This window comes from Sinocyclocheilus anshuiensis, unplaced genomic scaffold (genome assembly GCF_001515605.1).
Source record: "Sinocyclocheilus anshuiensis isolate Anshui unplaced genomic scaffold, SAMN03320099.WGS_v1.1 scaffold327, whole genome shotgun sequence".
Classification (NCBI taxonomy): domain Eukaryota; kingdom Metazoa; phylum Chordata; class Actinopteri; order Cypriniformes; family Cyprinidae; genus Sinocyclocheilus; species Sinocyclocheilus anshuiensis.
Window position 1 is genome coordinate 631,618 of NW_015548206.1, and position 21,544 is coordinate 653,161.

The window sequence follows — 21,544 nt, forward strand, 5'->3', positions numbered from 1 at the left end:
AATAAAAATTTCTCATATCGTGGTTATATTGCCCACCTGTCCCATATTCCACCATGAGAAATCTGGTCACCCTATTTATGAATGAACTGCATGCTAGCCTGTTCACAACAGGGAACTTCAACTAGTATTTTACCTATATTGTGTAACTCTGGCAGGGGTTTTGTCTTGTTCTTTATTAGCATCAAGTAAAATAGCTTTTGAGTTTATTGCATGACAAGATGCTCACCACAGTGGGCTCTTTGAATGGATAAATTATGACTCTTCACATTCCATGCAGCCCACACAATGTGAATCACTCCACTGACACTCACATATATCTGTCTCAGCCTCTAGCATTCGTGGACATCATTAATCCTTCAAGCTGAGAGATGTTGTTGACTTGAAGGTAAACAGTCTGGCTTAAGTAGAGACTGAAATGTATGATTTGAAGCATAACAGTATTTCCTCTAAGGATGATCAGTGAGGACTCTCATGTTGCTTCCAGTGAGTGAGAAAGCACATAAATTTGATCTCAGAACAACATGCTGTATGCAAAAGCATTTGCAATTCTGTAGATGTTTTAAGATCAGTGCATTCAAATGCTCAATAGATGGATGTATTAATTGATGCATACAGGATTTTGATGGTATTTTAGTTACAAACACATTTTATTTATATTAATAATTGCAATATTGAAAAGTGGATGTCATCGCAAAGTTGGTGGTGCCCTTCAATGAAGTCCCTCTACTGTTACGCTATCCAGATTTGATTAAAAAAAATAATTAAAAATAGTAAATGATGTTAATCTGAAAGTGTAACAATGCAAACAGGTTTTCTGTAAGGGGTAGGTTTAGGTTTAGGGGATAGAAAATATAGTTTGGTCAGTAAAAAAGTAGAAGTCTATATGGAAAGTCCCCACAAGTCACAGAAACAAACGTGTGTGTTTGTGTGTGTGAAAAAGTATATTTGTTACAGTTTACTTGCATGTATAATGTACTTTTGTACAATTTGCATTTTCTGTGTTCACTAGAGGTTATTCACTAGATTAATGCATTCAGGAGTAGCTCCTGCAGTTGCCGGAGACATGATCCTAAACTACCTTGTTAATTTTTGGCTACAGCATTATTCATTCAGCAACCATATCCACATTTTTATAGTATACAAATTGAACTGCACCCTGAGTGAGACAGAACATTGGTCCAATTAGCTACAGTATAGGACATTGTGCAGTTGCAGATTTGTGTAACTGCTCTTATTTTCCATCCAACTGAACTAGAAGATTACAGCATGAGATGGGGTTTAACAAGCCAAACAATAGAGCACTTTTTCCTCTTTTTGTGCATATGCAAATTTGCAAAAAAAAAAATGTAATACTTGCACAGCATTTTCAATTGCCCTGTGTATTGACTGGAAATCCCTTTAACTAGCATGAACTTATTTTATGAGGTGTGTATTGAGAAATGATTATTCTCTATGGGACTATAACAGCGGGTGCTAGTGTCGCAGGAGAACTAATTAGATCTCACAACACTCTAAATTCATTGGAAAAGAAGGACATTTCACTTCTAGACCTTGCAGAGATGGAGTGATTCTGCAATTTCTATGCAGAATCTCATTAAATTTTTCTTTGAGCTTCACAAAAAAAAAAAAAAAAAGATATATATATATTTTACTTACTTTTACTCAATAAGTATTTTACTAGCCCCAAGAACCTGAGGATCATTAATTAATGAAATATACAACACATCCAATGTTCCACTCAGTTAATAGCTCAATTTACCCATGTGTTCCCCTATGAGATATATACACCTCTGCAAATAATAAATTACATTTCACAGTCCATGTTTACTTACTGTTGAATTTTGCATTGTGAAACACTCAAATTAACATTTAAAATAAAAAAAATTACAATGTTCTCATGTTTCTCTGAGTTTTCTTTGCCTTCTCCCACATCACTCTGAAATCAAACAAAGCCCTCAGCAGCCTAGGATGCATTTAAACCGGCTCTTTTCCTAAGATCAATACAGAGGGTTGACAATCCCCCCTCCGCCCTTTGTCTTTCAAGTCAATGTGTTGTGCACGCGCATCTGTTTAGTCAGGGCGAATTTACAGCCATTCATACATTTCTCTGATATCCAGAGTGAGAAATAAATAGAATTGTAAGCAACCCAGAAAATCACAGTGGTTGGACAACGGTATTGAAACGGAATCTGATGGGGTTATGTGCAAACTTTGCTCTAGACTACAAAGTAATTTCAACAGCCTATATATATTAGCATATTCAACGCCAACAGGCTATGAGCTGACAAGCTCAATTGAAATGCTATTCTATCAGATGGGAAATTCACAGGATTATTCAATTAATGTCTTGGACAACGAGGGACTCTTGAGCAGAAAAACACTTGTATAGAATTAGGGTGCGAATTAAAACTTTTTTAATTCGAAAAAAATTTTTTTTTGTCGTATAAAACTTCTTCAAACAAGTCGACGCTTACATAAACACTGAGCACCATGGACAGCGCTAAAACGTATGAACAATGGTTTGAGTAATTCGAATAATAAAAAGGGAATTTCAGACTTTCCCCAGTGAGCATTCTCCAAGAGATAAACGTTTTACCAACCGTTTAATATATCGTGCGACAGAACAGAGACGGAGAAGCTGCGCTGCAGAGGTTTTGTCATCTTAACCTGGATGTTGCGCCCAGTAATCCTCAGTAGGCTAGAGCAGACGGACTTTTAGACGTCAGCTGAGAAGGAGGTACACTAACATCAACACAGTACAGTTCCAGCGCATATGAGGATTGTAATCACCACACGGTGGAGCAAAGGGACGCCAAACGTTATTCCCACTTTTGAACCGATGAACCGAGCAACAGTTCAGCAATTGAAAAAAAAAAATAGTCGTGCATATCATCCAACACTTAAACTCTACTCCAAATAACTATCATCTCTATGGATCGCAGTCTGTTGTCAAAACGCCACAGCACATTAAATGTTTTGCTTTCCCCCAGAAAACAATGCAGTGACTTTTGTTCAATGTGTCCTCAGAACGGATTGCGATGATTGCGTCCAACTTGAGTGTGATCAGTTGCAGGAGGGCGAACAGCGCGCTGTGCCTCAGTGCAGTCGAGGAACATTTGGAGGCGTCCTCCTCCTATCGCAACCTCAGTCCCACCGGCCACCTGCTCGTGGCGGTGACCTTGGGCTTCATCGGCACTTTCGGATTCCTCAACAACCTTCTAGTTCTCGTGCTCTTCTGCCGCTACAAGATTCTGCGGTCCCCCATCAACTTTTTGTTGGTGAATATTTGCTTGAGTGATCTCCTGGTTTGCGTGTTGGGCACGCCGTTCAGCTTCGCGGCGAGCACTCAAGGGCGATGGCTCATCGGCGACACTGGATGTGTGTGGTACGGCTTTGCCAACTCGTTGTTAGGTGAGTGTTTTGCAGAATAAACTGTCTTTCTACACCTGCAGTAGGCTATGCGTTATTCAGTTCATCAGTTATGCTTTTGTATGCAGTAGCCTAAAGACTAGTTTGAATTTGTTCTCAACTGGAATGAATCATTCAAATGATCAAAACCCCTATTAATCACAAGTACCTGAAGTATCCAATTGTGTCTTCATTTGCAAGCTTAGCTTAACGTGTAGCGATAACTAAACTTATATGGCATCTTTGTGCTGCAGCAGCTTGTGCATAATATAAAATAAACCACATCCGAGATGCTTTTTAAACTGTAGTTTAAAAGACAAGTGCCAAGTTCTTAAAAATGTCATCTTTCTATTCATGCTAGTTTCATACACTTTTAAAAACTATGTATAAATATAATAATAATAATAATAAAAAACAGTTTTCTGCCAAAATTGTAACATTCAGTGGCTTTGAATTAGTGCCAAAACGTTTTTCAAATATTAGTAATATTTAAAAACTAAAACAAATAATAATAATAAAAGTGTATACCAGCACCTATAGTATAAACATTTAATTTGTCAAATATGTCCAAATCTAAATTATTTTGACTTATCTAAATATCATGACTTTAATTCAGAAAAGTGAAAACATGTTAGGCTAGTCATTGCACAGATGTGTTTAAGCTCTTAATGTTTTAATGAATTGCATAGAAATGCAGTTTTAAATAGTTTTTTACATCCAGGAAACAAACAACCAAACAAAAACAAACAAAGACACAGTCCACACCGGTTTCAGTACACAGACAGAATTGCAGCTTATAACTGCAGATGAGTCTGAAGGTTCTCGCTGGAGGCAGCAAATTTCATGCCCAAGTAAATTTAGTACCTTCAAATGATGTGATTCTCAGTCAATAGCTCAGTGATTGAAACACCACTTGGATAGAAGGTTTCCAGGTTTTTCAAGGTTTGCCTACCTTTATCACAAATTAACTGAAATGAGACATGAAGCATTTGATGTTTTTACAATTCAAAGATTTCATGATGTTCCTCTCACCATGTTTAATTGATGTCATTTGACTAGCATGTTAACTTGTATTACTTATATTGTTGTTTTAGTGATGCATGAATTCAAAACTTACAGGAAATAAAATACTGTTTTGGGTCATTTACTTGACATAGTTACAAATTTGTGTGTTACTGTTTCAATGATTTTCATTTTAGAAGATATATATAATTAGATATTAGACAGTTAATTAATGTGTACATGGAATATTAGCTGAGAAAGAGAGATAAGAGGTATAAGGAAAAATTAAAATGCTAGAAAAAGCAGAGTGCCAAACAAAGAAATCATGAGCATTGGTTAAAAGATTCTCTTATCCTTTCCTTGTCTATGTGACCAAATCTGAGACATTCACACTGACCTATCAGCAGACCATAGCATGTCAGGCTCACCTCAGCCTTTGGGTTTGATAACTATCAGCACCTCTGTGAGTTTAGTGATGCAAAATACCTTTTTGGTTAGAAAGTGAGGTTGTAATAGAGAGATATACATTTCTCTGTTAATTTTCAGAACTGCATAGTGTCTTAGAGTAATTTATCACTTCGAATCACACCAGTCACCACTGTGTTTCCAGAACTCATAAACATTAATTACATTAGAAGGACATACAATTGTGAAGATAATAACACATTGATGTTGAAGATGTATATTTGCTTTTAAAGAAATTATCTGTCGTTCAATCAGGAACACTGATATTAATGTCATCAACATGCAGCCACATACATCAATCCACTACTATCAATCCACTTAGTATTTGTCATAGTAACTATTGCCAAAAGCGTCTGTCTGCATGACTTGTGAAATTATTTGTTTTCTTATATGATGTTTTAGACTTAAGAGGGTACGAATAGTATTGCATCACAATTCATACACTCTTAAAAATAAAGGTGCTTCACGATGCTATAGAGGAACCTTTTTTGTCTAAATAGTTCCATAAAGAACCTTTAACATCTGAAGAACCTTTCTGTTTCACAAAATATTATAAAAAGTTAAGAAAGAGATGGTTCTTTAAAGAACCTTTGACTGAATGGTTCTTTGTGGAACCAAAAATGGTTCTTCTATGGCATCGCTGTGAAGAACCTTTTAAGCACCTTTATTTTTAGGAGTGTATTATTTGGCACATTGCGCGCTGCATTCGTCAAATCAATGACAGTAACACTGCAAATATGCAAATAAGAACATTAACCTGGGGTTTAGCAATGCACAGTGTAAAACATCAGTTTATGAATATCCAAGGTTAACTTTTAACCCTGGGTAAAGTATAAGCAGTATGAAACATGAAGCAAGATAACCCAGGATTCCATTTACCTGGGGTATAGACTGACCCAGGGTTAATTATTTCAAATGTAAAAGCCCTATAAATATTAATGCCCTATAAATAAGTTTAGCAGTAAAACGTGCAGGTTTTGTTTTTAAATTAATCTTATTTGTTTTGTGTTTTTTTATGTGTATTTTATTTATTTATTTATTTATTTTGCATTTGATCAGATCAGATAGAGATAGCCTAACCATGCTAGAACCTCAGACTGCTTTGTTTTACAGTATGTCTAGAGAAGGATCTCTATAGTTATATTCTCCAGTAAGTCTCTTTTGAGCAGAGATTGCTTTTCTTTTTTGGCATCGCAAGGCTGCCAGTGAATGCAGCAGAGCAAGAGAGCAAGCAATCAAATCACATTTGATTGCTTTGTTTTTGGGAAAATCACCCCTTGGCAGCTTAAAATAGACATAATATTACATTTTGAATCCACCTCAGTATGGCTTGAGATCCTATGCAATTTTTCAGATATTTACTATATCTGATTAATCTCCTCTGAGATGTTATGTGGACAATTTATCATTAAAATAAGCAAAAAAGGCCTCATGTCTCATAAAATGTTTATGACTGTTGGTTTCATATGGATTCAATTTGAAGAAAGTAATCAAAAAGTAATTTCATACTACAGGGCTGTGTTCTTGAGCACTGATCCCAGAGGAACACTTTAAAAAGTCTGACCTTGTAGTGCATCAAAATGTGAGTTACATCTCTCCTTAACTTCGAAGAAATTAAATTAATGTGTATTAAATGTGTTATTAATATGGTTAATAATGCTGTGGTTGCTGAGCATGATAAATATTACAATAGTAATATAAAAAGTAATACATTACACATGTATTGTACCAATCAATCATGTGTGTGTGTATACATATATGCATTTTTTGTAAAAAGATGTTTATAATATGTTAATAAAAGTTGTTTAAAATTTGTAATATGTTTTTCTTTCTTTTTTCCCCATTGTCAGTGGGGACCAATGTTGTTTTGGGCATCACTGACTTTCATTATATACATAAAAACTTTAATGTTCAAAACATCTTTAATATTTCACAGAAGAACAAAAAGAAGAACGTTTCACAGAAGAACGTTGACCAGTGTAGCCAATCACAGACATATCTGTTGATTTCTTGAACCCAACAGCCAATCAGAGGCATCCAGAGGAATCCACTCACCACTAGAATCGCTGGAGTTTTTGTGCAGGTGTTGTGTTCAGCACTAATCATCTCATTATAACAAAGTGTCAACACAATGTAGGTAAGAGATTCATTGTGCAGCGTAGAGAACTTCATTGATTATAACGTAACTATGTGAGATCGCGATGAACGGTGATGATTATAAACGGAGCATATATATATTTAGGTTAGAGCAACCTCACTAATTTAAAAAGCACCCTCAGTGATTTGATTCTGGAGCCGGGCCTGGAGTGTATTATGACAGAACTTAAATTGTTGGGTGAACTATCCCCTTAAGGTGTCAAATAACCATGCTAGCATCTAGAGACCTAAAGACCAAGATGTTTTCCTACATTCTCAAAGCTGGGTTTATTTGGTATATGTGGCATGGTCTAGTGGTTTAGTTAATGGATCAGCAATCGGGCTGTAGAAGGATTAGATTTCGGGTGAGCTTCATTGCGGTCATGCCCTTGAACTGGGTACTTCAGTTTATGTCATACGCCCTCCCTATCAAACCATCACACAGTCAGCTGAACTCAGTGTCCACAGGTCTGAATGTTGGCCTCCCCTAATACTCACAAGAATTAATGGTGGTATTGTGGGGGACTTGATGCTGAAAAATAATGAACAAGCCACTGAGATTTAATTGTTATGAAGACATCAAAGTATCTCTGGTCTGGGTTGACGGACTTAGAAATTAAAGTGTTCGACACTAACAGATGTGCACATAGATTACTTCATTAATTGTATAGGATCTTTGCTAATTAAAATGTATTAAAATGTAAAGATTTAAGATTTACATAATCTGATTTAAAAATACAATGCATTAGTTATGTACACATTCTTGTCCATTAATTTGATTAATGATGGAAAATGGAAAAATGGCACAAGATATTATGGAATTTTAGCTAATCCCAAGATTTTTGACAGGCCAGTCCTAGGCTTCAAGGTTCAAATTACACACTACTTCTGTCCACTTCACTGATAATAGAAATTCAATATGAGGTATAAGCTGAATCTCAGATATTTGAATTTACTTCCTTGACATAAACACTTTGCCTCTGTGGTGCTATCAAAACATTCTGCTGTTTGTAGAGTCAATGGAAGACAGAAGACAAGGCGAGTGGTACATAAATTACACACTTTAGCTTTAAGAGCTGACTTGTAGATCACTTGCACCTAAAACTGCAAAACAAATAAAGAGTATGGCAGAATCAAAGAATCAAAGGCTTACATCTCAGGCAACTCAACTGAACTCTGCAAAAGTACTTTCTTATGTGCATCAGAGCTGCTGTTTATCAGTCAGTGCCAGTCTTGAATTAATAGGACATGAGTTCTGCCCTTCTGAATGACTTTTGTAGCGTCTGGACCAATCAGACACACCATTTTTCATTTGATTTAACGAATCAATTATTCATTAGATTAACAAACGTTCACAGACCCCTCACCCAATAAACATACTGGGTGCCAAGTTGTCTGTGAACAGGGCCCAGGACCCTGGTTACCATGGCAACCCTGACACCAGATACATTTACGACCTAATGGAATGCGAAGCAGGGAAAATTTCATATTTCCCCATGAGCTGATTCGCTACACTTTTCTATGCCTGTTTAAAAAATACCTATTACTGAACTCCATGTGAGCAGTCTTTTCGTAATGGAATGACACATTTGATTATTTAAACTTAAATCATATTATAACATTATTGAAAAATGTCTTTATCTTTTCTGCAGGCATTGTGTCACTTATCTCGCTGGCCGTGTTATCATACGAACGCTACTGTACAATGATGGGCTCCACGGAGGCTGATGCCACCAACTATAAGAAGGTGGCCGGTGGGGTGGTGATGTCCTGGGTCTACTCTTTAATCTGGACTCTGCCCCCTCTGTTTGGTTGGAGCCGCTATGGCCCAGAAGGCCATGGGACCACCTGCTCTGTAGACTGGACAACCAAGACAGCCAATAACATCTCTTACATCATTTGTCTCTTTATTTTTTGCCTGATTGTCCCCTTCCTGGTCATTGTCTTCTGCTATGGAAAGCTGCTGCATGCCATTAAACAGGTGAGTGAAACTCTGTGCACTGTCATTAGTTATCTGAAATCAGTTTTTCAACTAAAAAGTTAGCATGTGCCCTTGGTAGTTCAGTATTTGATTAAGGTTAGGATATCTGCTATTTAGCAGCTGCTTATAGTCCATTCGCTGCAGGGAGCATCCTGGGGTTATGTTCCTTGTTCAAGGGCACAGTGCTGGTAGGGGATCTCAAAAACTTTATAGTTCTAGTTGCCAGCCAGCATCTCTAAAGGAAAAGTTGACCAAAATGAAAGTCTCTTATTTTTTCATTCACCCTTCATGCTGTTTCGAACATGTATATTTAGTAGAATACAAAAGTAGAGTATTGGAGAGTCTTTACACATCTGTTTTTACATCCAAGCTCCAAAACCAAAAAAGAACTGAACACCATAAAATGGTCCCAGGGCCAGGGGTATAAAGTATTTGAGTAAATGTAATTAATTACTGTACTTGAGTCTCTTTTTGGATACTCTGCAGTTCAAAGATATTAGTAACTTTTACTCTCTACTTCACTACATTTTTGAATAAGCATCTGTACTCTTTACTCCACTACATTTGTAGTGAGGGTTGCAATTACACATTACATTTTGCATGGCACCTAGCTTTTTCTGCAGCAGTTTTTTCGGCTACAAAAGTGATGTTGCCAACTACAGGGCACTGAAAGTATTATATCTTGTGCATTTTGCTCTTACCCAAACTTGTCAACAAGGCTACTTTATGAGAATGGGAGTAGTTGTGAATCACAGGTGTTTTATATACAACCCGATGTCGTGAAAGTGTGTATCAATAGCACAAGTTTATGCTTTGATTTGGCGTACTGTTTATATGCAGAAATTGACTTTGGCATACATATGATACGCAATGGGTAGGATTAGGGTTGTGGGGTAAATGTATATCATATGTACGTGAAAACTGCGTATCATATGCACGCCAACAAATTATGTATTATATGCACGCCAAACACGTGCGTATCATATGCACGCCAAAGTCATTTTTTGCGTATCAATACCACGATTTTCTGTTTTTATTTGGCATACTATTTATATGTATTTTTATGAGACCGGGCTCTTTATATATGAGATGAGGACATGACTGAAGCTGGCAATGAGGCCGTAACCAGCACATCCAGTGCAAGAAGGCTTTGACTTTTTAATTTTACCTAACATTATTTTATTTATCCGTTATACTGAAGAGAACTTTTTGAAGAATGTTTTTTTTTTTCAATTTTGAGTTGTTCAGTTTTATTTTGATATTAGAAAAGGAACATGATTGCTCTCTTCACAAATCAACTCTTTCTTGTTTTTGTTACATGTTCTCTGTGCATTGTCTTAGACTTTATGTCACTTCCTGTCTTCCATGGTGTTTGTAGTCAGTTTGTAGTCTGTTTGTTCATTGGTGCCCCATGATTAGTCTCCCCAGGTGTGTCTTGTTATCTTGTTAAGATTGTTAGCCCCCTGTGTATGTATAGCCCTAGTGTTTCTTTAGTTCCTTGTGAGTTGTTGAATGTAATGGTTGTCTGTTTGCTTGTCATTCTGTTCTTTGTTCGCTGTGGTTTTTGGTTTATTGTTTGTTCTAGTTTTTCCATTTAAATGTCTCTGCCTGTTTTCCCCAGCATCTCCACAATGTTAACATTTTTCACTGGCATGCCTCTTTGTGCCTATATTTAGTAAAAGTCAAATATTTAAGTACTGTTAAAATCACATACTCTAAGACTTTTATTCAAGTTGTTCAGCAATTGTTGACTTGTAGCTTGTAGTGGAGTAATTTACACTGTAAAATATCTGTACCTTTACTCAAATATGGTTTTCAGGTACTCTTTACACCTCTGAATGGTCCATATGACATGCACTATATTCCAAGTCTTCTAATGTGGCTAGATAACTGTAGGTTCTTTTTTGCATCAGTGCTCAACAATTCAAATCAAAAATGGATTTAACAATTCAGCAAATAGCTTTGGTTGTCACACGTCTTAACTAAACATGGACCAGTACGAATATACCAAATGAAAAAAGTGTGAATATCATTTGGTTCTTTATATAGTGGTTTCATTGTTTCACACAAGTTATTTTATTATTTCAGCCTGGAAACAATAAAATAACTTGCTTCAACTTGGAATATTGCTGGCCCATCTCAGAGGATAATCACCTTATACAGGTGCATCTCAATAAATTAGAATGTCGTGGCAAAGTTCATTTATTTCAGTAATTCAACTCAAATTGTGAAACTCGTGTATTAAATAAATTAAATGCACACAGAGTGAACTAGTTTAAGTCTTTGGTTCTTTTAATTGTGATGATTTTGGCTCACATTTAACAAAAACCCACCAATTCACTATCTCAACAAATTAGAATATGGTGACATGCCAATCAGCTTTTCCACGACATTCTAATTTATTGAGATGCACCTGTACATACACTCCTCAAAGGAGTGTATTTGCGTTTACTTTGTGTGAAAGCTTTCAATTTCGAATACTGTTTGACAATTTGTTTTAACTGAATAATGCATGTCAATGCTTGTCTTTTGATGTATTGTATATCAGTAGTGGCTTCATATTTGGTTGCATTTTATTTCACTGGAATGGAGAGTGCTTGGATAAAAGATGAGAAATGAAGTGCAAATTGTGTGTGCTGACCACTGACCCACAGAGGAAAGAATAATAATGTAACAGATGCATTTTTAACTGCTGGCAAGATTAATGAAACAACCTATTCTAACATACTGCAGTCACTGTTTTCAGCATGCATGAAGAAAGATAATACAATCACAAACTGACAGCTGAGATATAAAACGTTAGTAATGAAGACACACTTAAAAAGTTATGAAATTTAAAAAAAAAAATCAGTGGTGTAAAACAGAATCCTGTGAGATAGAAAACTGTATCCTGCAGAGTTTAGCACCACCCTCAATAAAACACATCAGAACAAGCTAATCAATGTCTTCCAGTTTACTAGAAACATCCAGGCAGGTGTGTTGGAACAGGATGAAGCTGCACTCCTAGAGTTGAAGCTGAAGGATGAAGCTGAAGCTGGGTTGTTTACATGACACTGTTTTCAATTAAAGATGGAAAACGTCTCCAGGTTACGTATGTAACCATGGTTCCCCGAGGGAACAAGACGATGCGTCGATGGAGTTTGCTCCAGGCATGGTTAGGGCATTCCTTTACCCGAAACAGAAAGTGCCTGAAGATCCCTTTTAAGTGAGGAAATAGCGAGGAGAAAAATAGTATTGAGGGTGAGAAACTTGACTGGAACTTCTATGGGTTCAAAGGGGGCATTGCATAAGCCCTCCAGAACCATAGCCAGGTCCCTTGAGGGCACCTTAGTGCGCTGTACTGGCCTCAGCCTCAGGGTGCCACAGAGGAAACGAGTGACAAGTGGGTGTCTTCCCAATGATTGACCACCCAGAAGGGCGTGGTAAGCAGCTAAGGCCGCCACATATATCTTCAGAGTGGAGGGAGATAACTCTGCGGAGAATCGCTCCAGCAGAAACTCCAGAACTGTACCAATTGGGCAGTTGACTGGGTTTTGCAGTCGCTGTCCGCACCATGAAGTGAAAAGCTTCCACTTCGAGGCGTACTGTTTCCTAGTGGCGGGAGCTCTGGACTGGAGTATAGTCTCAACAACCTCAGTTGAGAGACCAGATGCTAGGAGCTGTGCCCCCTCAGGGGCCACGCCCACAGCTTCCACAACTCCGGGCGGGGGTGAAGAATTGTGCCCCCCGCCTGAGAGAGGAGGTCCCTCCTGATCGGAATCTCCAGCGGATAGCCATCGAGGAGGGACAACAGGTCCAAGAACCATACTCGGGCCGGCCAGAACGGGGCTACTAGCAGCAGACGGACCCCGTCCCGGCGTACTCTCTCCAGAACTCACGGGAGCAGAGCAATCGGGGGAAAGGCCGACGCAAATAGATCCACTTCCGCCTGGCCAAACTCCCTCCAAAGGAGTTCCACCACCTCAGGAGAAGAGTCTCCATCCCCCGGGCCTCAGCACCTGCCTCAACAGGATGTCTGCCCCATGATTGAGATACCCAGGGATGTAGATGTGCTCTTAGTGAGAGGAGCTTCCCCTGAGCCCACAGAAGGATCTGGCACGCCAGCTTGTACAAGGGCCTTCCCACAGACCTTGGGCAGAGCGGCCACTCATGACCGCCTCCCAGCCCGTGAGAGAGGCATCTGTCATTAGCGTTACACGGCGACAAGGAGCCCTTAACATCGGGTCTTGAACCAGGAACCAACGTTTCTTCCACATGCCCAAGGCACGTAAGCATCGCTGCGTGATCTTGATCATGCGAAGCGGATTCCCCCTGGGGGAAAATCCCTTGGTCCTGAGCCACCACTGCAAAGGTCTCATGTACAGCAGGCCAAAAGGTATCACGTTGGACACCGCTGCCATCAGACCCAACAGCCTTTGAAACTGTTTGACAGTGAGTGACTGGCCTTCTTTTACTCTCTTGACTGTCGTGAGGATTGACTCTATACGAGCAGGAGACAAACGTGCCTGCATCGTGGTCGAATGCCACACCACGCCTAAATAAGTGGTTCTCTGTAGTGGAGAAAGCACACTCTTCTTGGCGTTTAGTCTTAACCCCAGCTCTCTCATATGGGCAAGGACGACATCTCGATGCCGAGCCGCCATCTGCTCCGATCGAGCTAGTATCAACCAATCGTCGATGTAATTGAGTATGCGGATGCCCTGGAGTCGCAGAGGAGCCAGAGCAGCATCCACACACTTCGTGAAAGTGCAGGGTGAGAGTGACAGGCCCGCAGAGGAGCCAGAGCAGCATCCACACACTTCGTGAAAGTGCGGGGTGAGAGTGACAGGCCAAAGGGAAGAACTCGATATTGGTATGCTTCGCCCCTGAAAGCAAACCTCAGGAACTTCCAGTGTTGAGGGAGGGAAATAAGTGCCTCTGATAGCTATTGTAACAAACCAGTCTTTGGACTGGATTTGAGATACTATCTGCTTGACAGTGAGCATCTTGAACCGAAGCCGTTTGATAGCGTGGTTCAGAAGACGGAGATCTAAGATCGGACGCAACCCCCCATCCTTATTCGGAGCGATGAAGTAACGACTGTAGAAGGAGGAGGAACACATTCTATGGCCCCCTTCATCAAGAGAGTATCTACTTCTTGTTCCATTACCAGAGCCTGCTTGGGACCCACTAGGGTGAGAATGACCCCGTTGAAACGAGGCGGATGAGAACCGAACGAGAACCAAACTGAATTCTGTAGCCTTTCTCTACAATCTGCAGGACCCATTTTAAGACGTTTCCACGCTGCCAAAAAATCTACTAAAGGAACCAGCCTCTCGAGGCTGGCCTCTGGTGTTATTAGAGGAGCCAGTTCGGTGCCCTGAAGCGAATGACCGGCAGGGAATGACCGACCTGACTGCTATAGCGCCCTCACTTCAGGAGACGAGCTCTCCCGTGCCGTACCGTCACCGGGCGGCAGCTGGGAATTTCACTCGTCGGAGCTCACTAAGCCCTGAAGCACCAAGGGTGGCAGGGGTATCAGTGAATCTCCGTGAGGGCACTGAGGAGGATTGGGCACCGTATACTGAGGTGTTATCCTTTCCTCCCCAGGTGGGGCTGCCCTCAGGGACCTGAAAATGGTGGCGTCAAGACTGCTTAGTCGAGGTCTTCTTTGACAAGATAACGGTCTGCAGATCCGTTTTCAGTCTAGAAGACTCCGAACTGAGAGCTGAGAGCAATGCTCTGTTTTTGAGACTGGCGATATGAGGAGCTTGACGGCTAAAAATCACATACTGGCCTGGGCGCAACGAGGGAGGAAACGTTGGAACGCTGCCGCTTGCGGCATTCATTCAACCACAGATGCCGTTCTGTGGCCACCATAGCTGCCATTGAACGGCCAATAGCTCTGGCCATTTCTTTGGTGGCCCGGAGGGACAAATCTGTGGCCCGACGCAGTTCAGCTACCACGTCGGATTCCCCCTCCTCCCTGTCATCCAGGTCCTTGAGCAGGTCAGCCTGGCCATGGTGTGCAAACATGCGCCAGCCTGACCTGCAGCCGTATAAGCTTTCCCAACCAGACTCGATGTCAGCCTAACGGTCCTGGTGGGAAGCTTCGGGGCCTTCAGGGATGATGCGGAGGATGGGCAGATCTGCTCCACCACTGGCATCGCCCCATATCCCTTCTCATTCAGCCCCACGATGTTGGAATAATTCGAGACTGTGGGGTTGTAAATACGGGATGAGTATGGTTTCTCCCATGATCTTGACACATCGGCATGGAGATCGGGGAAAAACGGAAGGCCCCGTCATGAAGGCTGTGATCTGGCTCTCAGGAAACGCTCATCTAATTTACTCTTGTGATGAGCGTCCTGTTTCTCGGCTGGCCAATCGATATTTAATTTGGCTACAGCATGAGTCACAACCTCCATAAGCTCCTCATACGCGAGGGACTGTGGTGGCAAGTCCACAGTCTGCTCTGTCTCGACACTCATCACATCCACCTCCTCGGAGGAAGATAGATGAAGTGTCTGGCTCTCTCGCCGGGGGAAAGAAACCGCAGTGCGGGCTTCCGATCCCTGAGAGGGAGCCGTGGATCTAGCGGGTGAGGACCGAGAAAAGGACGAGCCCGTCTTGGATCCCTCCGCTAAATCCACCTGCGATCCCCACGACAACAGTCTACGCTGCGCCTCGGCAACATCGGGATCGCTGCCAGCTGGATGGCGAGTCTGGCCGCTCTCATCAAACATGGCCAGGCGAGAGCTGTCTCGCAGTCATGACAATCAGCCCCCTCAAGAGCTGACCGTGCATGCTCTGCTCCTAAACAAACAACATACAGATCGTGTGTATCCCCCGCTGCCAGATATCATGGGCAGGGAGGAACACAATGTCTTTAATACCATTTGCTCGCCATAGACTTAGACTTTGACGTTGACATTTTTGTTATGCCTGTGGAATGACAGACAACAGTAAATAAGACTGACACATACACAGAGCGCTACTGAAGAGCAGAAGCTAACTTGCACTCTGCCGGATGCGCTTTTATACTTCGTGGTTGCTCACGTCATCCCGCTCGCGACGTCTCGCTGCTCCATTGGACTGATGTTACACGTGCTTCAGAACGCGGTCACGCGGGGGCGTTCCCAAAGCATTTCTCACCGCAGCTCGAGTTCCTGAAGGGGAACTTTATGCATATAGGTTTTTGAAAACAATACCGTTATCGTTTCTGTGTAAAAAATGGTGATGTCTTGAGTTTGTGTATTATGTGTTCATTCTATTGGAATGTGTATGTGAACAGGCGCATAGTTTTTCTTTATAAAGTAACATAATTTGATTGTGTTTGTCAAATGGCTTTACCTGTTGTTACGCCCCATGGCTCGAAAAGGATGTAACAAAATGGGGACACACAAGAAAGTGCGAATAATATACAAAATGTATTAACAAAATATAACTATACAGAAAGAAACAATGTAACATGACGCAGTCAGGAATCAGTGGTGTAAAGTTAAGTGAATGCATGAAAGTGTAATGGTCTGTAGTAATGTTCGATGTATAAAGTAAACAAGGTTAAACAGAAACCAAACGAAACCAAGTCCAAAATGCAGCTCGCCTCTGGCCAGTTGTCATACTGCCTTTTAAAAGGCAAGACAGGAAACCAACAGCAGGTGTCCTCGATGAACCCATCAGAGAACAATCAGTGGGAAGGCGGAGCAATACCACAATTCAACCCAGAGATGACGCACATAACTTATGGGTCGTCACACTCCACCCCTTAAGACAGGGGTCTGTCAAGAATCCCTGTAATATACAAAACAGAAAATTAGCAAAATATTTAACTGCACTTCAATTACCCAGAGGAGCACGCAACAGTGCATCAGCAACAATATTTTCAGATCCTCTGACAAGTCGAATATCAAGGGAGTAAGAGGGAGTAAGCTTTGTTAAAAACAAAGACCAACGGAGGAGCCTTTGATTCGGGCAATGAAAAGAATTCAGAAACGTCAATGGGTTGTGGTCCGTGTAGACAACAACTGGTTGACCCAAACTAACATAAATATCAAAATGTTGTAATACCCAAATCAAAGCCAAAGCTTCCTTTTCTACCACAGAATAATTCAGTTGATACGAATTAAACTTTCGGGAGAAGAAATTGACAGGGCGGACCACGCCTTCCTCATCGTCCTGTTGGAGGACAGCCACTGCACCAACTTGACTTTCATCCACCTGTAACGAAAAAGGCCTCTCAAAACAAGGGGCAGCAAGGACAGCAGAAGAACACAATAAAGATTTGACATTTTCAAAAGCCAGTGCACAATTTGACGACCAAACTAATTTTACCTTGGCCTTTAAAAGATCAGTAAGTGGTGCGACAACTGAAGATAAATTATTACTTAAGAAAATACATTTTCGTCACTCAGTCTACGTTTTATCACATATGGGCCCTCAAATTTTGCTTCAAAAGGAGAAGACGGCAAATGACGTGACAAGAACCTGGTCTCCCAGCTCAAAAACACGGCGTTCAATTTTGCGATCGTACAACCTTTTCATATTCTTCTGCTGCTTTTCAAGTTTAACACTGGCCAACTGTCTTGCTTGTATCAATCTCAAACCATCAACATACGAAAGCACATTTTTTGGTGAATCTGAACTTTTAACTGAACTTTATGGCCAAAAACTAAGTCATTAGGACTAAACCCAGTGCTTTCTTGCACTACCTCACGTGCAGCCAGTAATAACCAGGGCAATCCCTCCTCCCAATCTCCATCCAACTGTACACAATAAGCACGAAGGAGAGATTTCAAAGTTTGATTAAACCTCTCCAACACTCCTTGGCTTTGTGGATGATATGCACTAGCACGATTATGCTAAATTCTTAGCCGTTTCAAAACTTGTTGGAAAAGATGAGATGTAAGGTTTGTACCCTCACCACTCTGAATGATTTTAGGGATGCCAAAAACAGACATAAACTGCGACAAAGCTCTTACAATTGAACGTGATGTAATTGTGCGCAAAGGATAGGCAGAAGGGAAACGTGTAGCTAAACACATAACGGTAAGCAAATATTTGCTTCCCAACTTTGAACTTGGTAGAGGATCCACACAATCCACCACATGTTCGAAGGGTTCACAATTTGCTGGAATCGGACTTAACGGAACCGGTTTCAAGTTCTGATTTGGCTTACTAGTAACTTGACAAGTATGACACTTTTTAATGTAAGCTGAAATATCACGCTTCAATCGTGGCCAAAATAAATAACGCAAAACCTAATCATAGGTTTTCTTGACACCAGGGTGACCAGATTTTTCATGAGCAACTTCCAAAACACTAGAACAAAACTTTGTGGGAACAACCACTTGAGCAATAGGATCACCAACAAAATCCTCGTCATGAGGACTCCACTTCCTCAACAAGAGTCCGTCCTGAACAAAGTATGCTCTGGCAACATCGGGCACGTCACTGTCAGAAAGAGCAAGAGTAAACAATTCAGCCAATGAAGAATCTGAATGTTGTTCCTTACTCAATTCATCTGTGGAGAAAGGAAAATACAGATCAGACAAGTCAGGTATAGAAAGAGAAGCAACTGCCTTCGACACTCTCTTGGTTTCATCTGTCAGCACACACTCAGCATTTTTAGTCATAGCCTGAGTTGCGACAGCCACGGGGTCTCCTTTTGTAACCTCCTGAAGCAACTCCCCCTCAGACAAAACCATAGGAGATAAAGACACATTGGGCCAAACCCGATCTCCTGCTAATTTGTTTCCTAAAATAAGGTGAACACCCTCAATTGGTAAAACAGGATGCAGTCCTACCACTATCTCACCAGTTACTAAATCAGATTGAAGCTTCACTTTATGTAAAGGAACTGATAGTGTATTCAATCCCATTCCCCGAACTAACATACTCTCCCCAGTTTCAGATTGCGAGGAAAATGGCAAAATGGATTCTAAAATTAACGAATCCACAGCTCCAGTGTCACACAGAATTTTAATGGGAACTTCCACAGTTCCATCCAACAACGACACTCGACCTTCTGTAATAAAAGGAGCATAAATAGACAGACAATCATTAGAAAGTTTAACCTCAGTCTGAATATCACCTAAGTGAACAGAATTGGCCATTGCAACAGGTTTAAATTTATTTGTCTCAGCGAGTTTATTTTTACTTTGAAGTACCAAGCAGTCGCTTTCCAGTGTCCTTTCCCACGACAATAGTTACACGTTTTCGACGGATCAAATTTGCTTGAAAAAATGCGACCAGACTGTGTAGTATTTTTAAAATGAGCTGCGCTCACTCCCTCCTGTGTCTGCCAAACAGTAGCAGTACTCCTGTGAGTAAGCACAAAGTCATCAGCCAACGATGCAGCCTCCTCGGGAGACTGAACTTTGTGTTCATTAACATACGTCACAATTTGCTCAGAAGCTGATTTGAAACTGTTCAATTATAATCAACTCAAGCAAATCATCAAATGTTTTAACATCAAGAGATGCACACCAACGTGTAACAGGTCGTCTCAAATCCCTCACAAACTCCAAATGGGTCTGACCTGGAATCATCTTGCATGACCTAAATCGTTGTTGATACATTTCAGGCACACACTCATACACCTTCAATACTGCCGATTTAACAGTATCATAATCTTTGCATTCATCGGTAGTTAAAGCAGAAAAAGCCAACTGCGCCTTACCAACTAACACGCACTGCAACAACAACACACAGTTTGTTTTGGACCAACCTTGTATTTCAGCGACACGTTCAAAAAGAGTAAAAAAGACACCCGGATCATGTTAATTGAATTTAGGAACAAGTTTTAAATTTTGATGAAGTGGAAAACTTCCACAAACACCAGATTCCACTGAACTATCGGTATTCATCTTACTTTCTTGTAACAGTTTGAGTTTTAAATACTCCAACTCCATTTTTGCCTTCTCTAACTCAAGCTTACCTTGTTCAGATTGTTGTTTAATTTTCTCATGATCTATTTGCAATAACAATAACTCTTTGTTGGTCAAAAGTTAAAACAGACTGTGAAGCAGATAAGCTTGTTACCTGTACGTCTTGAGTTTGCTCTTTCAGCTGGTAAAATTAATTTTTTCATCAATTTATTTCTCAACTCAAATTTTAATAGTACTTTCTTTGAATCTCTTATCACTAACTTTAATTTCATAAAACTCTGCGATTCTCCGCGAGCTGCTCTTTTGTGTATTTATTTAACGATACATGTGAAGGCGATTTAGCAAACTTTTCAACATCAGCCATAAACACTTCACAGACCGCAAGCAACTAATTGTGCAATCAAACACTCAGAATTTTCCCCCATCTACCTTTTCCAAATAAACGGTCTATCTAACCGACTAGAACCTGATCTTCATGCAGTTACTGGCGGGGGGAAATTAAGCACATGAACCCAATGGGTGAAATTGCAACCGGTTAAACCAGCGACAAATTCACAACCCCATGGAAGTGCTCCCGAGACAACCGCTACTACCCGCTTTCACCACAACACTACAAAAACAACAAAAACGACATGTCTCAAAGGAAACAAGTCGCTAAGCCTAAACGGGAAAAACTCCAAGTAAAATAAACAAATTTGCACAAGAGCCACTTACCCGTCTGTGACTTCAAACGGCGATCAACCTAGAGCACCATTCACTTTCAGGTGTCCCCTAACACATGACTAAATTGCAACGTGACGTCAAACTATTCAAACGGGATTTCCCTCAAAACGTCACGAGCAAACAAACTGTGTTCAAACGAATGAATGAAATCCAAAACACGACGAAACTAACAAATTCATCAAATATTTCAATCATTCTAATATATCAAACAAATTCTACTACGAAGAGGACGAGCCCCCATTTGTTACGCCCCATGGCTCCAAAAGGACGTAACAAAAACGGGGTAACACAAGAAAGCGTGAATAATATACAAATTGTATTAACAAAATAGAACTATACAGAAAGAAACAATGTAACATGAAGCAGTCAGGAATCAGTGGTGTAAAGTTAAGTGAATGCATGAAAGTGTAATGGTCTGTAGTTAAACAAGGTTAAACAGAAACCAAACGAAACCAAGTCCAAAATGCAGCTCGCCTCTGGCCAGTTGTCATACTGCCTTTTAAAAGGCAAGACAGGAAACCAACAGCAGGTGTCCTCGATGAACCCATCAGAGAACAATCAGTGGGAAGGCGGAGCAATACCACAATTCAACCCAGAGATGACGCACATAACATATGGGTCGTCACACCTGTACTGTATTTTTTATTTTTTTTACATTGACTCCTAGCAAATCAGAAGACTAATGTGCAGACAGACAGTAGAAGAAGTGGCATATGAGGGAAGTATTCAGAAATACTTGGAATAACTAGGAAACAAATCACTTTAAATGAGAGTGGTGGGTGGAATTTAGAGTAGGAAAATATCTATGAATGTCTATGAATGCACAAGCAAGTTGAGATTGTTTCTGAGAGCTGCAGGTCTGCATATATTATTGCAATACTGCCTATATTGTATATTGCCTGCATAAGATCTGTGGCTTAAATGGGTTAGCCTGACTATGACAGAAATCTTAGTATATATA

General features: G+C 40.5%; 1 protein-coding gene across 1 annotated transcript in view; it reads left to right on the top strand.

Moving 5' to 3' along the window:
- Positions 1-3,038: 3,038 nt before the first annotated feature.
- tmtopsa (teleost multiple tissue opsin a) overlaps positions 3,039-21,544 on the top strand; it is a 96,464-nt gene continuing 77,958 nt past the window's right edge. The window contains exons 1-2 of the mRNA XM_016440273.1: positions 3,039-3,411; positions 8,664-8,992. Coding sequence (XP_016295759.1) covers positions 3,039-3,411; positions 8,664-8,992 — 702 coding nt within the window. The remainder of the gene's footprint in view (positions 3,412-8,663; positions 8,993-21,544) is intronic.